The sequence below is a fragment of the Lolium rigidum genome, chromosome 6, assembly GCF_022539505.1.
Source record: "Lolium rigidum isolate FL_2022 chromosome 6, APGP_CSIRO_Lrig_0.1, whole genome shotgun sequence".
Lineage (NCBI taxonomy): Eukaryota > Viridiplantae > Streptophyta > Magnoliopsida > Poales > Poaceae > Lolium > Lolium rigidum.
The window spans coordinates 110,813,782-110,832,675 of record NC_061513.1 but is presented as its reverse complement, the minus strand read 5'-3'; the positions used below and the strand labels follow the sequence as shown (position 1 = coordinate 110,832,675).

At 41.0% G+C, this 18,894-nt stretch overlaps 1 protein-coding gene across 1 annotated transcript in view; it reads left to right on the top strand.

The window, feature by feature from the left end:
- The first annotated feature begins 9,437 nt into the window (after positions 1–9,437).
- Positions 9,438–18,894, top strand: part of LOC124663111 (proline-rich receptor-like protein kinase PERK2) — a 23,273-nt gene continuing 13,816 nt past the window's right edge. The window contains exon 1 of the mRNA XM_047200854.1: positions 9,438–9,746. Within this exon, the coding sequence (XP_047056810.1) occupies positions 9,438–9,746 (309 nt within the window). The remainder of the gene's footprint in view (positions 9,747–18,894) is intronic.

Below are 18,894 nucleotides of genomic sequence, written 5' to 3'. Positions count from 1 at the left end.
AACCGCTGAAACTTAATCTTCTTTTGTGTTGCTTCAATACCTTTACTTTGAATTATTGCTTTATGAGTTAACTCTTATGCAAGACTCATTGATGCTTGTCTTGAAGTGCTATTCATGAAAAGTCTTTGCTTTATGATTCAGTTGTTTACTCATGTCATTACCATTGTTTTGATCACTGCATTCACTACATATGCTTTACAAATAGTATGATCAAGTTTATGATGGCATGTCACTTCAGAAATTATCTTTGTTATCGTTTTACTGCTCGGGACGAGCGAGAACTAAGCTTGGGGATGCGATACGTCTCCGACGTATCGATAATTTCTTATGTTCCATGCCACATTATTGATGTTATCTACATGTTTTATGCACACTTTATGTCATATTCGTGCATTTTACGGAACTAACCTATTAACAAGATGTCGAAGTGCCGGTTCTGTTTTACTGCTATTTTTGGTTTCAGAAATCTTAGTAACGAAATATTCTCGGAATCGGACGAAATCAACGCCCGGGTTCCTATTTTCACCGGAAGCATCCGGAACACCGGGAAGGACCGGAGGGGGGCACCGGGCCCCCGGACCCTAGGCCGGCGCGGCCCGAGGCCCGGCCGCGCCGCCCTATGGTGTCGTCGCCCCTTCGACCCTCTGCGCCGCCTCTTCGCCTATATAAAGCCCCTGGATCGAAAACCACGATGCGTTCGACGAAACCCACGAAACCTTCCGGAGCCGCCGCCATCGCGACGCCAAGATCCGGGGGACGGGAGTCTCCGTTCCGGCACGCTGCCGGAGCGGGGAAGTGCCCCGGAAGGCTTCTCCATCGACACCGCTGCCATCTCCACCGCCATCTTCATCACCGCTGCTTGCTCCCATGAGGAGGGAGTAGTTCTCCATCGAGGCTCGGGGCTGTGCCGGTAGCTATGTGGTTAATCTCTCCTATGTACTTCAATACAATGATCTCATGAGCTGCTTTACATGATTGAGATTCATATGAGTTTTGTATCACTACTATCTATGTGCTACTCTAGCAAAGTTATTAAAGTAGTTCTATTCCTCCTGCACGTGTGTAAAGGTGACAGTGTGTGCACCGTGTTAGTACTTGGTTTATGCTATGATCAAGATCTCTTGTAGATTGCGAAGTTAACTATTGCTATGATAATATTGATGTGATCTATTCCTCCTACATATGCATGAAGGTGACAGTGTGCATGCTATGCTAGTACTTGGTTTAGTCTTTTGATCTATCTTACACTAAAGGTTACTAAAATATGAGCATTATTGTGGAGCTTGTTAACTCCGGCATTGAGGGTTCGTGTAATCCTACGCAATGTGTTCATCATCCAACAAAAGTGTAGAGTATGCATTTATCTATTATGTTATGTGATCAATGTTGAGAGTGTCCACTAGTGAAAGTGTAATCCCTAGGCCTTGTTCCTAAATACTGTTGTGTTACTACTGCTGCAATACTACCACCATCAACTACACGCCCGAAAGCTATTTTTACGGCACCGTTACTCTTGCTCATACTTATTCATACCACCTGTATTTCACTATCTCTTCGCCGAACTAGTGCACCTATTTGGTGTGTTGGGGACACAAGAGACTTCTTGCTTTGTGGTTGCAGGGTTGCATGAGAGGGATATCTTTGACCTCTTCCTCACTGAGTTCGATAAACCTTGGGTGATCCACTTAAGGGAAAACTTGCTGCTGTTCTACAAACCTCTGCTCTTGGAGGCCCAACACTGTCTACAGGAAAGGAGGGGGAACGTAGACATCAATGATATGGAAGGACTTAATGTTGCTTCCTTAAACATGATGGGTGAGTTGGTTTTCCATGCTCTCCATGATAAGAAATTTGCTTGCTCTAACTTCGTGAAAATCTTGGCTTTTGCCATTGAGAGTACAAAACTTATTGAGAAAATGGAAGGGCATGAGCGCGAGTATGCAAATGAGATTGCAACTCTTAGTGAAGCTCTTCAAGAACAACAAACCACCAATGAATCTCTTGAGGAGACCTTTACTCTAGAGCTATCTAAAGTAAAGGAATCTTGTGATAGAGCTTTAGAGGTGGCACATGATTTTCAAATTAAAAATGATGAGCTAGTAATTGCTCATGCTAAACTCCTTGAGGATTTTGAGCTTCTCAAAAATGGTTCTAGGACCATGGAGAGTGAGCTCATCAAACTCACCGAGTCACGTGAGCAATTTAAGGCTCTCAACCTAATAGAGCTTGCTAAGTTGCCTTCTCCTTGTGCTATAATTGATAATGCTTGTGCTACTAACTCTACCTCTTGTGAAGCTTCCATCTTGAAGGAGAATGTTGAGCTAAGGGATCAACTTGCTTTGCTAACAAGCAATTATGAGAAATTGGGAGAAAATTATGGAAAGCTTTCTAGCTCCCATGATGATCTTCTAGTCTCTCATGATTTGCTAAAGTTAGCTCATGAGGCTACCATGTCAAAGGTAAAATCTTGTGAGCCTCATGTGAGTACTAGCACTTCATCTCAAAATGCTATTTTGCCATGTGCTAGTGCTTGTAGTTCACCCACTCAAGCTATTGATTTATCTTGTGGTGAACTACCTTCTATGCCTTGTTGCTCTAAAAATCCATGTGCTAGTGCTAGTAATTCACCCATCCATGCTATTGCTATATCTTGTGGTGAATTACATACCTTGCTTTGTTGCTCTAACAATGAAGCTTCCACTTCCTCTAGTACTTGTGTTATTACTAACCATGTAGGGGAAATCGAAGAGCTCGAGGCCCAAGTCACTTCTTTGAAGAAGGACTTGGTAAAGGGTCATGAAGGGAAGGAATCTCCCAATGACAAGAGTGGACTTGGATTCAACTCCAACAACAAGAACAAGTCCACCACGCACAAGCGGAAGAAGGGCCATGGGCATGTGAAGGACCCCGCCAAGATTGTGTGCTTCAAGTGCAAGATTGAAGGGCATCATGTTAGATTGTGCCCCTTGAAGAAGAAGCCACTTGGCGAGAAGAAACAAGGGAAGCGGCCTCAAGATGGAGCTCATGGTCTTCCTCAAGGCCAAGCTCAAGGTCTTCCTCGACTTGAAGAAAGGCCGCTACCCAAGAAGGATCAAGCCAAGGCTCCCGTTGTGTAGAAATTAAGTGAGAAGAAGGAGAAGAGAAGAACATGCTACATATGCCGTGAGAAGGGCCACATCTCCTCCTTTTGCACTAGTGGTAACTCATCCAACCCTATCTTGATCGATGGTGCTTATTCTCTTTGCAAGGATAAGGTTGGAAATGTGTTTGCCAAATATATGGGCACTCGATGTGGTTTCTCAAAAAGAACCATTTGGGTTGCCAAGCCTATTGTGACTAACTTCTTAGGACCCAACTTGGTTGGGGACCATCAAGCCAAAATTTGATCAATAGGTACAAGTGGAGGGCATGGAGGCTTGACTAGTTCATGAAGACTTGGGGGATCTTCATCATTCTCACTTCCTCAAGTCAAGTACTATTCCTTTCATCTATACCCATTCTCCTCCTTGCGGTAACGTGTCCTCAACTCCTTTACATTGAAAGTTACTCGCTCCCCTTTCACATGTGTTGGTTTTGTACCTTGCATGTGGTTGTGTATGTTGTGCTTCCTACTTGCTTATCTTGCTTCCATGCTTATATATGTTGGGTGGCACATCATGTACAATTGTTGTTTGTTGAGCCTATTGCATCTTATTGATATCTTAGTTGTTGGCTCATGTGAGAAATTAATGGACTATCCCATTTTGGGGGAGTGATATACTTTGTGCATTTCACAATCCTAAAATGTGCGACATGATGAATTAAAATTCTATAATGTCCATTAATTATCTCATTTGGTTCTTATTTGCCTCTTGCACGAAAAATGTCCTTATCACATTATGGGGGAGTATTATGCTTTGTGCATTCTACAAGCCTAGAAAATGTGAACACTTGAGGTTGTGCCACATAGAATTGATATTATAGATTATCTTGTTCCTATGTGACATGTGTGCTCAAACAAATCCCACTTTACCATATGCTTTCTTTGTTGTGAAGATAATCTTGGACATACTCACAAACTACCATATGGATATTTGCTAAATACCTCTTGTCCTTGGACAATTGGTAATAAATTGTGTGGTATTGTTCCGGATCATCCTCACACTTGGCTCATGTGCTCAATTGCTTATTTCTTGCCAAGAATTGTCCTTGTGGGTTAGACTCCCATATGTCTTCTTTGCTTTCTTTTAGATCTCCTTATTTCACTTGAACCTTGTTAGTGTTTTGATAAACAATGGTAGAGCGATAATCCCGCATTTGTGCATTTTGTATTCAAATGCAAAATCCTAAATAGTGCACTAATTTTGGGGGAGCTCTCCTATGTTTGCTAGGACACTCCCTTGTTTCAAGAATTTGACTTTGGAAGACAAACCTTTTCTTTTCGGTACTTTTGTGCCATCATGAAAAGCGTTGAGGGTTTGGTTTTATTTGGAACCTTGCTTTCTTTGGGAGTTGGTTATCTCATTACTTTCTATTTGGTTTAGATTCTTAAAATGAGATAAGTCCTTGAGCATGTATGTCTTGAATATCATCTTGCTCATTGTTTTAGTTCATTTGTTGACCTTGTTTTCCTCTCTCAAAGCATCTCAACTATCTCCTTCTCTTGGTGATTCTTGTGATGTCTTTGAGGGGTTTTTGGTTGAAGTTGTTCAATGTACAATGAGATAAATATGATCCATTGGCCGTGCTATAAAGCAAATGTCTCATTCGTATATTGTGTTACTTCACCTTGGATATCTTGCTCTTCTTCTCTCGTACCTATCTTGTGTGTGCATGTTTCTTTGTGGATAAATATCTTCGTGATGTTGCCCACTTAGAGAAACTTATATACATGAGAGATGGTACATATCTTTTGATATCCATCTTTGTTGGAGTCCATTCCTTTATTCGTGTTCATCTCTTTGGTGGCTCCACAAAGAACTTTATGAGTGCTCATTTTATCCTATTTGCATCTTCAGGCACTCATACTTGATTGTGGCACAAGCTTCGTTTTTTTACTTGCCTCTTATTAAGCTTGTGTTTTCTTTTTGGGTCATTGGATTGCTTGCTTCATTTTTCGAAGCCTTCTCACCTTCATATCCTCTTGCAATCTTTGATCATCAATATAGTTTGATTTCCTCTGAATATTCGTCATTGAATATGTGCATTTGATTTCACTCATAATTATGAAAAATGCACAACTTATGGAGGAACGCTCACTATATTGGCCTTCTAAACCTTTCACCCATTTCGGCAATCGATGTCAATGGGGGAGAAGTTTGGAGGGTTTAAGGGAATTGCTTTTGTTGGTTCTTAAGCATTTGCCTTTCATGCCTTGCATTTGTTGCTTTGCATGGTTGAATATTTAGAGGATACTCCGCTAGGCTTTAATTTTCGGTATATGCAATGAAATTAAAGTTCATTCACACATGCATATATTATGGGGGAGTTTGTTCTAAATATTTAACTTGGGTTGTTCGCTAAATTCCATATTTAAACCCTCTCAAAGAGATTGTCATCAATTACCAAAATGGGGGAGATTGTAAGAACATGTCCATTGCCCATGTGTGGTTTTGGTAATTGATGACAATCCATATGGACTAACGGTTGCATTTAGAATCAATCTTAGGTCAAGTCCATAGCCATGTGTTGGAAGGTTGCAAGATGGAGAAAACGGAGTACAATGACGAAGATGATGTCGAAGAGAGACGAAGACCGTGTTGAAGATGAAGAGAGATGAAGACGGCGTAGAAGATGGATGAAGATGGTGGCGTGCGTACAAGATGGAAGAAGACGGTGGCGTGTATGTTGGAGGAAGACGGTGGCATGTACAATGATGAAGAGGGTGAATACGGAGCTTGCCGACTCGAGAGGAACGCACAAGGATAAGGTTTGTGCTCGATAGGATTGTGGATCGCATCATCGGAGAGAGCTCAAACCTTGCATGCATTGCATCATGTTTCTTGGTTGTTCTTGGTTCTTGCCCATGAGATGGGTTAGAGCTTGTGTTCATTCTCATGACAAGCTCTAGCTCATCGGAAACGGATTCCGGTTGCATCGCATGTTGCATGTGTGAGGGTGATGATTTTCCCGATATACCATATTGAGAGGTTATGTGGTGACCCGACATACCACTGCATGGTGTAGTATGCAAGTCTGATATAACACCAATGAAACACCGTTCCACTAGTATTATATCGCTCAGAGTGGTACAACAGAAACATATGCGGGTCCAAGGCATGTCTATAGAATTACAACATAGACTCTATTACATAAGATCATCACAGCCTCCTACTTTACAATGAGGTAAAGCTGCAAATAAACTCCAGAAGAACGACTCGTAGTCTAGTCTTATCACAAACTCTATTTGTAGAGTATTTAACTAGCTATAGAGGCTAAGAATAGATTCTAGATAAATAGGAGCTAGGTTTAGGAAGCTAGTTCCCTTCCATGTCTAAAATAGGTTTTCTCCTTGTTGGATGTGGTATCTGACTCCTCTGACAGGGTCCTGTCTCTTGAAGTAGTTGTTGACTCCCCGGCCTTCGAGTTGCACTGTAGATCCTCCTTCGATGCCTCCATATCTAAGCAGGGGATTTAAGAGTGGGATGAGTACGAGCGTACTCAACAAGTTCATTATAGGAAAGAGGTGTTTAATGCACTAGCTACAACATTAGACCAGAAAGTCTAATACCAATGCAGGTTTTCATAACCATTTCTTCAAAAGGTTGCTTTTATTCAGAAGAACTATGTCTGTCAGCCTTCACCAGTTTACTAAAACTTCATGGAGTTTCTTTCCGGCAGCGTTCGCAGTTCCAAACCCGGAACAGGGAGTGACAGGTCACGATTCATTACACTCTGCAGAGGGGTGTTGCTTTACCCATAAGAGATCTTAACCTTGGTGCCAACCGAGTCATGTTCTCGTCCACACTTCCTTTGGTGTGAGGCCCGGTATAAAGTCTTAGCCAATCATATTCCTCCGCTACCTCGTACACCCACCCTTTGTTTCAAACTCCGACCCTGGGTCCTCGCCGGTGCTCTTATACCAATTAAGGAGGCCCCTAACCACGACAACAGTTCTGGGCTTGTTACCATAAACTCCTTCGCCGGGAGATGCAACCCATCATAGATCGCAATAACCGTGGGGACTTAGGGTTCCCCAACCTCACCGCTTGCTCCTCGGGATACAAGTGACTACGGACATTGCCGTGGGTACTTAGGGCTCCCCAGCCTCACCGCTTGTTCCCTCGGAATACAAGTGACTACGGTAAACCGCATCCGTTGATGTACAAGAGTCGGAAATACGATTGACTACTCCGTCCCACTCCGGATCTTATGGTTAACACGAGTTTTACGGCACAAGAATCACTGGACGACATTTGTTGTTTAGTCCTAGATGGATATAAACCCTTGCAATGGAACCTCCACCATATCAACACATACCATGGTTCCATTGCCCACCACATAGTCATATTCATAGTTATGAAAATAATGCTTTTGCTTTTTATGCTAGAGTGATAAGTATAGTACTTTGCAAGTAATTTGGTAAAAATACTCAAATGACATGAGCAAGCGATGAACTTGCCTTTCTTAACTGCAAGATTATGCAGACAAGGTCTTCGATACGCAATAACTCCAAGTTCTGAAATAGCATCATCGTCCGGTAAGGACGATGTTTAAAAGATTGGCAAGGATGCAATAATGCATAAGTATGAGATGCAATCGCTCTAAGTGTGACCTAACCCCGATGATTTAGGATTAGTGAGTGGTAATGATTGGTTCAGGGTGTGTTGCACTTTTAGAGTGATTCACAAACAAGGTTCTTATTAAGGGTTGTGTTGTTTTAGAATCATAAGCAAGTGGTAAAATGCATAGTAACAATCATACACACCCATGAATAGTAGTTGTATAATAAGTAAAAGAGCAGTTGTCAATTTTAAGTCCTATAGTGCATGGTTGATGATTATTTATTATATAATTCAAAAGAATAACTTTTGAAGAACATGTTCTATTATAAAGAACAAGTATGATAATTTAGGTTTGTGGGGTTCTATGGTTTTCTATGGTTCTAATTAGTTTCTGGAGTAAGTAGTAGATGGATCCCAACAAAGTTGGATTCATCAGCATCTAGAGATTATATAGTTTTAGTGAAACACATATTAAGTAATTGTTTATACACGGTTGCTATCAAGATTGGTATATCTTGCTGGTGATAGTTTACTATTGGTTATAGGTCCTATTAGGCAGGATTGATGATGATTCTTAATTTACTTCGAAAGAATAACTTTTGAAGAACATACTTCTTAAGTAATAAGAAGTATTTCAATTAAGGTTGAGGTTGTCTAGGTTTGCTATTGAATCTCCTAAGTAATGAATAATTGGCTCCTTAATAGGATGGTTCATAATTATGAAGTACTTGTAGGGTTTAGTGGATTATGGTTGTGTAATGATAAATATTGGGCATGGATGCTATTGGAGTTTCTCACAATGGTGTGATGCTAATTAAGGTTAATTAATATGATGGTTTTGGTAATAGGAGCTAGGGTTTGGACTTGGTTGATCCTACTTGATCAACTAGTTTTATTTGGATGAGAACATAGCATAGCAATTAACTAGTGATAGGGTTTTTACATTTTATGTGGACATGGCAAATATTAAGTTGCTATTATTGTTCTATGTTTGAAAAGAAAGTATCATGATCACATGTTCTAACATAGGATTCAGGTTAGAAGCAAATTAGGGTTCACATGTAAATATGTAATAATGGATCTAGGGTTCTAAATGAATTTAGGGTGTTAGGGTTTCACATGAAATGGTAAGGTTGTAATATCATCTAGTAAGGAATTAGGGTTTTCCTAATTACCATATAGTTCTTGGGTTAATAACTTCATCATAGAGTTGAAGTTATTAATATCTTTGAAATAAAAACAATAGTGGATTTGCCATGTTGTTATTTTTGAACCATTAATAATTAGGACAATTATTAGTTAGGATTTAAATCCTTCTAATAAGGATTTAATAAGACATTAAATAAAGCAAATTAGTTTTAGTGTTTTCTTTATTTACTTAATGGTTTTTATTAAATTTATAAGTTGTTCCTAAATTTTGAATTTTTAGTTCAATTTGGAATTAGAATAAAAAGGTTTAATTAATGAGTATTAAATCATTAAATTTTTATTAAAAATAGAAATTGCATTTTATGTTTTTATTGGACAGAGTTTACTTTTATAAGAATTTTGATATCTTATATATATTTTTCTGAGCTTTTATGAATTTTCTAGATTTATTTAAAGTTGCAGAGATTATTGAATTTAAATTAAAACGAAAGGAACTGCTAAACGCACCCAGGCTACTGCTACCCACAGGCACATACAGGTGGGGCAGTGCCACGCTGGCTGCCACGTGGTGCTGATGTGGCAACCATGTGCATCACCGACGGCCAGTGGTGGACGACGCCGGCGATTTCGAGTTCCCGCGGGGGCGTGCGCGTGCTCGTTGGAACCAGGGAGGTGAGACAGACCAAGTGGTGGCGGCGCCGCTCCGGTTTGGTCACCGGAGCGTGCTCGGCGGCGAGGTTCTGCGGCAGCTCTCACGGGCTAGCGACGCGGTGGCGCTACGGCGAGCAATCGAGTGAGCTAGGCATGCTGGGGAACTCAGGAGCTCACCAGGATCACGACGCGCGTGACGGCGAGGCTTGCCGCGGGCCTGGTTCGCCAGATTTCATGGCGCTGGTTGATACGTCTCCAACGTATCTATATTTTCTGATGTTCCATGCTTACATTATACCGATTGCTACATGTTTTATATACATTTTATATCATTTTTATGCATTTTCCGGGACTAACCTATTAACAAAATGCCGAAGCGCCAGCTCCTGTTTTCTGCTGTTTTTGGTTTCAGAAATTCTACGCAGGAAATATTCTCGGAATTGGACCCCACGAAGACAGAAGTCAATACTTTGCCGAGACGGACCCAGAGAGCCAGAGAAGAGCCAGAGGGGTGCCAAGGGGCCCCCACACCATAGGTGGAGAGGGCACCCTGGGGCCCCTCCGAGGCCGCCCTTCCGCCTATATATTCTCCCAGATGCGAAAACCCTAAGGGGATCAACGATTTCTCCAGAAGAGTTCCGTAGCTCCGCCGCCACCAAAAACCCTAATTCGGGGGATAGAAGTCTCTGTTTCGGCACCCTGCCAGGACGGGGAATTGCCCCCGGAGCCATCTCCATCGACTCCATCGCCATCTTCATCGCCGTTGCTGTCTCCCATGATGAGGAGGGAGTAGTTCTCCCCGAGGCTGAGGGCTCTACCGGTAGCTATGTGGTTCATCTCTCTCTCCCATGGTGTGATCTTTATGTGATCATGAGCTTTGTAATCTAGTTGAATATGTAGATGTTACTCTTGTCTATTATGCACTCTAGAGGTTACTTTAATATGAACTCCGGAGTTACTCTCCACGGTGTGATGGTGACAGTGTGCGCATCGTTTGTGATTCCTTTATGAAGTTGTGGAGCTTGTTTACTCCGAATTGAGGTGTGCTTTTGTAGCCCTACACAATGAATGGTGTTTGTTATCCAACAAGAGAGTGTTTCAGAGTAGCATTTATTTATTCAGTTATGTGATCATTGTTGAGAGTGTCCACTAGTGAAAGTATGATCCCTAGGCCTTGTTTCTAAGCATTGAAACACCGTTTCCAACAAGTTCTGCTACATGTTCGCTTGCTGCCATTTTTATTTCAGATTGCAATTACTACTTATAATCATCCATATTACTTGTATTTCACTATCTCTTCGCCAAACTAGTGCACCTATACATCTGGCAAGTGTATTAGGTGTGTTGGGGACACAATAGACTTCTTGTATCTTAATTGCAGGGTTGCTTGAGAGGGATATGTTTGACATCTACCTCCCTGAGTTCGATAAACCTTGGGTGATTCACTTAAGGGAAACTTGCTGCTGTTCTACAAACCTCTGCTCTTGGAGGCCCAACACTGTCTACGGGAATAGAAGCGTGCGTAGACATCAAGCTATTTTCTGGCGCCGTTGCCGGGGAGGTAAGGTAAAAGGTATTCACATCCTCCGACTACTAAGCTATTTCCTAGCACTGTTGCCGGTGTGTGAGTGCTCGAAGGTATCTCCTTTAGATTCTGCAATTATATGTTTTTGTTTCTTGTTTTTATTTCACTAGTTAGGCTTAATGGAAAACAACAAAAAATTAGAGAGCTTTATAGTATTTATCTTGAGTTAGGACATGATGTGTTTGAAGAGAGAATTAAAAAACCCATGGAACTTTGTTTGCAAAATAGTTGTAGCAATGTTTTTAGCATGAATTCTTTGAACACTATTATTTTTAATGCTATGGAAAAGTCTAAGCTTGGGGAAGCTGGTTGTGATATTTTTAGTCCCCCAAGTTTTGAGGAGAAAATTTTCTTTGATGATACTTTGCCTCCCATTTATGATGATTATAATGATAGTGGTATTTTTGTGCCACCTACTATGGAGGATAAAGTTTATTATGATTATACCATGCCTGGAATTTATGATGATTACAATGATGGTTGTGATAGTTTTACTCCCACTATTACTAATAAAATTGATTATACTTATGTGGAGAGTAACGATACTTTTATGCATGTGGATCATGATAAGAATGCTTTATGTGATAGCTATATTGTTGAGTTTATTCATGATACCACTGAAAATTATTTTGAGAGAGGAAAGTATGGGTATAGAAATCTTCATGTTACTAAATTTCTTCTCTTTATGATGAATGTTTTGAGCTTTCTCTTGATTTGGTTTTATTTGCTGGGTACTTTAAGACCTACTAGTCCTTATGAGAGAGGGAGACATGATTTCATATATCACAATAATATTAAGTCTCCTCTCCTTGTGTTGAATTTTTTGAAGTTACACTTGTTTTGTCTTCCTATGCTACTTACTTCGTTCTTCATTGACTTGTTTTCTTACAAGGCTCATATGCATAGGAAGAGTGTTAGATTTAAATATGTTTAATATATGCTTCTTGATGCTCTCTTTTCAACTCTCATCTTTATGTGAGCATCATAAAAATCACTATGCCTAGCTAAAAGGCGTTAAAGAAAAGCGCTTATGGGAGACAACCCATCGTTTTCATTTTCTGTTATTTTTGCTTTTATTTTTGTTTTGAGTCAAGGTGCTTGCTACTACTGTAGCAATACCTTTGTATCTTTATTTTCTTGCATTGTTGTGCCAAGTAAAGTCTTTGATAGAAAGTTGATACTAGATTTTGATTTCTGCGCAGAAACAGATTTTTAGCTGTCACGGTTTTGAGTTTTTCTCTCTGTAGAATATTCTTAAAATCTTGAAACAATTCATGAGTAATCCTCAGATACGTATGCAACTTTCATTCAATTTGAGCTTTTTCATCTGAGCATGTTAAGTGCCTCGAAAAAATTCGTCTTTACGGACTGTTCTGTTTTGACAGATTCTGCCTTTTATTTCGCATTGCCACTTTTACCGTGTTTGATTGGATTTCTTTGCTCCATTAAATTTCAGTAGCCTTGGGTAATGTCCAGAAGTGTTGGGAATGATTGTGTCCTTGATGAACATGTGAATTTTTGATTATGCACTAACCCTCTAATGAGATTGTTTTGAGTCTGGTGTGGAGGAAGTTTTCAAGGATCAAGAGAGGAGAATGATATAATATGATCAAAAAGAGTGAAAAGTCTAAGCTTGGGGATGCCCCCGTGGTTCATTCCTGCATATTTCAATAATACTCAAGCATCTAAGCTTGGGGATGCCCAAGGCATCCCCTTCTTCATCAACAACTTATCAGGTCACCTCTAGTGAAACTATATTTTTATTCGGTCACATCTTATGTGCTTTACTTGGAGCGTCCGTGTGCTTTTATTTTTGTTTGTGTTTGAATAAAATCGGATCCTAGCATTGCTTGTGTGGGAGAAAGACACGCTCCGCTTTTTCATATGAACACTGGTGTTCTTCGTTTTACTTTTAATGTTCATGGCGAAAGTTGAAAGCTACTGCATTTATTGCTATTTGGTTGGAGACAGAAAATGCTTCATGTGGTAATTGGTATATTGTCTTGAATAATTTGATACTTGGCAATTGTTTTGAGCTCTCAAGTAGATCATGTTTAAGCTCTTGCATCATGTAGTTTAAACCTACTAGTGGAGAACTACCGTAGAGCTTGTTGAAATTTGGTTTGCATGATTGGTCTCTCTAAGGTCTAGATATTTTCTCGTAAAAGTGTTTGAGAAAAAAGGAAGATAGTGTAGAGTCTTATAATGCTTGCAATATGTTCTTATGTAAGTTTTGCTGTACCGTTCATACTTGTGTTTGCTTCAAACAACCTTGCTAGCCAAAGCCTTGTACTGAGAGGGAATGCTTCTCGTGCATCCAAAAACTTGAGCCAAAACTTATGCCATTTGTGTCCACCATAACTACCTATTATGTGGTATTTTCTGCCATTCCAAGTAAATACTTCATGTGCTACCTTTAAACAATTCAAAACTTTATTACTCCTTATTTGTGTCAATGTTTTATAGCTCATGAGGAAGTATGTGGTGTTTTATCTTTCAATCTTGTTGGGCAGACTTTCACCAATGGAATAGTGGCATATACATCCGCTTATCCAATAATTTTGCAAAAAGAGCTGGCAACGGGGTTCCCAGCCCAAATTAATTAACTTTCATTAATAATTCTCTTCACATGTTTTGCCCTGATTCATCAGTAAGCAACTTAATTTTGCAAATAGACACTCCTCCATGGTATGTTAAATGTTGGAAGGCACCCGAGGATTCGGTTAGCCATGGCTTGTGAAAGAAAAAGGTTGGGAGGAGTGTCATCCATAAATAAAACTAAAGTACATTTGTTAACAAAAGAGAAGAGGGATGACCTACCTTGCTGGTAGAGATAACGTCCTTCATGGGAGCCACTCTTTGAAAGTCTGTTTAACAAGGGGGTTAGAGTGCCCACTACCATTCGTTGACAACAACAAACACCTCTCAAAACTTTACTTTTCTGCTCTCTATATGATTTCAGAACTTGAAAAGCTCTAGCACATGATTTAATCCCTCCTTCCCTCTGCGAAGGGCCTTTCTTTTACTTTATGTTGAGTTAGTTTACCTACTTCTTTCTATCTTAGAAGCAAACACTTGTGTCAACTGTGTGCATTGATTCTTACATGCTTGCTTATTGCACTCATCATATTACTTTGTGTTGACAATTATCCATGAGATATACATGTTGAAAGTTGAAAGCAGTTGCTAAAACTTAAATCTTCCTTTGTGTTGCTTCAAAACCTCTTATTAAGAATCTATTACTTTATGAATTAACTCTTATGCAAGACTTTTTGATGCTTGTCTTGAAAGTACTATTCATGAAAAGTTTTTGCTATATGATTCAATTGTTTAGTCATTATCTTTTTGTTAGAAAATTATAGACCATTGCTTTGAGTCACTTCATTCATCTCATATGCTTTACAATGGTATTGATCAAGATTATGTTGGTAGCATGTCACTTCAGAAATTATTCTTTTTACCGTTTACCTACTCGAGGGCGAGTAGGAACTAAGCTTGGGGATGCTTGATATGTCTTCAACGTATCTATAATTTCTGATGTTCGATGCTTACATTATACCGATTGCTACATGTTTTATATACATTTTATATCATTTTTATGAATTTTTCGGGACTAACCTATTAACAAGATGCCGAAGCGCCAGTTCCTGTTTTCTGCTGTTTTTGGTTTCAGAAATTCTACACAGGAAATATTCTCGGAATTGGACCCCACGAAGACAGAAGTCAATACTTTGCCGAGACGGACCCAGAGAGCTAGAGAAGAGCCAGAGGGGGGCCAAGGGGCCCCCACACCATAGGGGGGACGCGGGCCCAACCCTGGCCGCGCCACCAGGTAGGGAGGGCACCCTGGGGCCCCTCCGAGGCCGCCCTTCCGCCTATATATTCTCCCAGATGCGAAAACCCTAAGGGGATCGACGATTTCTCCAGAAGAGTTCCGTAGCTCCGCCGCCACCAAAAACCCTAATTCAGGGGAAGGAAGTCTCAATTTCGGCACCCTGTCGGGACGGGGAATTGCCCCCGGAGCCATCTCCATCGACTCCATCGCCATCTCTTCATCGCCGTTGTTGTCTCCCATGATGAGGAGGGAGTAGTTCTCACCGGAGGCTGAGGGCTCTATGATACGCGTGAAGCACACGTCCGTTGGGAACCCCAAGAGGAAGGTGTGATGCGTACAGCAGCAAGTTTTCCCTCAGTAAGAAACCAAGGTTATCGAACCAGTAGGAGTCAAGGGCCACGTGAAGGTTGTTGGCGGAGGAGTGTAGTGCGGCGCAACACCAGGGATTCCGGCGCCAACGTGGAACCTGCACAACACAATCAAAATACTTTGCCCCAACTTAACAGTGAGGTTGTCAATCTCACCGGCTTGCTGTAAACAAAGGATTAAACGTATGGTGTGGGAAGTGATATTTGTTTTCGAAGAACAGTAAAGAACAATGTTTGCAGTAGATTGTATTCAGATGTGAAAGAATGGACCGGGGTCCACAGTTCACTAGTGGTGTCTCTCAATAAGATAAATAGCATGTTGGGTGAACAAATTACAGTTGGGCAATTGACAAATAAAGAGGGCATAACAATGCACATACATTTCATGATGACTACTATGAGATTTAATCAGGGCATTATGACAAAGTACATAGACCGCTATCAGCATGCATCTATGCCTAAAAAGTCCACCTTCGGGTTAGCATCCGCACCCCTTCCAGTATTAAGTTGCAAACAACAGACAATTGCATTAAGTATGGTGCGTAATGTAATCAACACAAATATCCTTAGACAAAGCATCGATGTTTTATCCCAAGTGGCAACAAGCACATCCACAACCTTATAACTTTCTCGTCACCGTCCTAGCATTCAATGGAGGCATGAACCCACTATCAAGCATAAATACTCCCTCTTGGAGTTACAAGTATCAACTTGGCCAGAGCCTCTACTAGCAACGGAGAGCATGCAAGAACATAAACAACACATATATGATAGATTGATAATACTCTTGACATAGTATTCCATATTCATCGGATCCCAACAAACACAACATGTAGCATTACAAATAGATGATCTTGATCATGATAGACAGCTCACAAGATCTAACATGATAGCACAATTAGGAGAAGACAACCATCTAGCTACTTCTATGGACCCATAGTCCAAGGATGAACTACTCACACATCAGTCCGGAGGCGATCATGGTGATGAAGAGTCCTCCGGGAGATGATTCCCCTCTCCGGCAGGGTGCCGGAGGCGATCTCCTGAATCCCCCGAGATGGGATTGGCGGCGGTTGCGTCTCTGGAAGGTTTTCCGTATCGTGGCTCTCGGTAATAGGGTTTTCGCGACGGAGAGTTTAAGTAGGCGGAAGGGCAGAGTTGGAGGCGGCGCAGGGGCCCCACACCATAGGCTGGCGCGGGCCCCACCCAGGCCGCGCGGCCCTGTGGTCTGGGCGCCTCGTCGCCCCACCTCGTATCCTCTTCGGTCTTCTGGAAGCTCCGTGGAAAAATAAGACCCTGGGCGTTGATTTCGTCCAATTCCGAGAATATTTCCTTTGTAGGATTTCTGAAACCAAAAACAGCAGAAAACAGCAACTGGCTCTTCGGCATCTCGTCAATAGGTTAGTGCCGGAAAATGCATAATAATGACATAAAGTGTGTATAAAACATGTGTAATGTCCCAGGTTTAGAGACGATCGAGGGGTAGATTTTAGAAAGGGATGTGCATTGCATTGTAAATTCCGGGGAAATTTCGCGCTTTTAAAACAAAACTGCATCGAAGGGGGACAGGTTTCTCTCTCGACACCTTACAGGGTTAGGGTTTCGAGAGTGCGATAAACTTGTTCCTACTTATCTAAATTAGGGTTTTGAGAAGAGAGAAGTGATATTGCATTGAAATCTTAAGTTGCTTGATTGAATTACAAGTTAAGTTGTATGATTGAATTCAAACCAAATTTGAATTTGAATTTCAAATTCAAACATCAAATGATCATCACATAATTCAAATTTGAGATAATTTCACAAACAATTATCATTAAGCAAGAATATAAGTAATACAACAATTACATTAAGCTCAATAAGGAAAACTTGAGCTTTATTGATCATCACACACATAATACATTGTCTTTACAATATTCATATTTGAATTATGGAATTACAACACATTACATGAATTGATGAAATAGAAATTGAAAAAGGAAAATTACAAGTTATTGAAATGACCTAAACTACATTGTGATCTTCATGAATTCCTTGATCAAAGATGACCTTGAGTTCATCTTGAGCATCTTCTTGATCCCTGCACACAAACACAAAACCAAACAAGGAATTAAGCCAAGTGGCAAAGCCACTTGGCAGGTTAGAAGAAAACTGGAATAGAGGGGACATGATCAAGCTGCTGAGCTGATCTCTCCACAGCACAAGTCCCAAGCTGGACTTGCACACACACACAACCAGGCAGCACACAAGGTAGTGTGCATGTGTAACACACACACACAGTGAGTCACCATGGTAAGATGTGGTGCTGTCGACCAAAGAAGCCATGGCTGGCCATATAAAAGCTTTTCACAGCCAAACCCTAGTCACTTGATTCATCCATCGACAGAACTGAACTGGTAAGCCACCAAGAACACCAAGAACACCAAGAACAGCTAGAACAGATAGAACAGCTTCACTGTTCAATCTATTCCATAACACCACAGAATCCAACCAAGCTTCAGGAGCTCACCAGGTGGAGCAGGGCAAGCAAATTAACCAACAGATCAACACAGAAGCAACACCTCTACACCAACATCAAATTCTAGGAGCTGGAGTGAGGTATACCAAGCATCATGAACAAACCAGATGGTTTTGTTCATATATAAGCATATGCATCAATCACACATAATCAAAAGGGTGTGATACCCAAGTTGTGTCATCATCTGGCTACTAAGCCATATGGTGCAAGCAAGAGCAGTAAGGCTACTGGTAAATCATCTAAAGGGAACAATAGCTATGACAATCAATGCATAACTGAAGAAATCCAGCAAGAGATGAGAGCACAAGTTAGCCTAGTTACACACACTTAGCACCTATAGCTAGTTTGACCATCAGATCTAGACAAAACATTGTCTATTTGATTTCAACATCAAGAGCTACTGGCAATCCAATAAATGGATCACCCAGAAAGCATCTGGTGAGCAACAGCAAGCCAACAAAGAGGGGAGCTACCCTAGGGCAGCATATAACTACTGCCAGGGTCACCTCAACCCCTAAAACAGCCAAACCACCAAGCCAAGCACAAATATCATCACCCAGATTGGGTTCAAAGTGGAGCTAGGGTTCCCAACCACTGTTGGCATCCCTCTAGCCCAAGCCAATCAATTGATATGATCATCACTGTATCTGTTATCACCAGATTTTAGACGAATCCAGAGGTAGGCCGGGCTTGGAAGATTACCTGTGGAAGAATTCTAAGGCGGCCTGGCACGAAGGGTTTTGGGCTGAATTGCCCGTGTATCTTTATTTAGTAGTTTATTATTTTAGATAAGAGATAGAATCTTAGTCGTGCACGGTTTAGTGCACGCCCTCATTAGAAAGTCCCCTGGACTATAAATATGTACCTAGGGTTTATGGAATAAACAACAACTCACGTTCAACCCCAAAAACAAACCAATCTCGGCGCATCGCCAACTCCTTCATCTCGAGGGTTTCTATCATGTAAACGACATGCTGCCTAGATCGCATCTTGCGATCTAGGCAGCACAAGCCCCACGTTGTTCATGCGTTGCTCGTACTGAAGCGTTTTTGATGGCGAGCAACGTAGTTATCATTAGATGTGTTAGG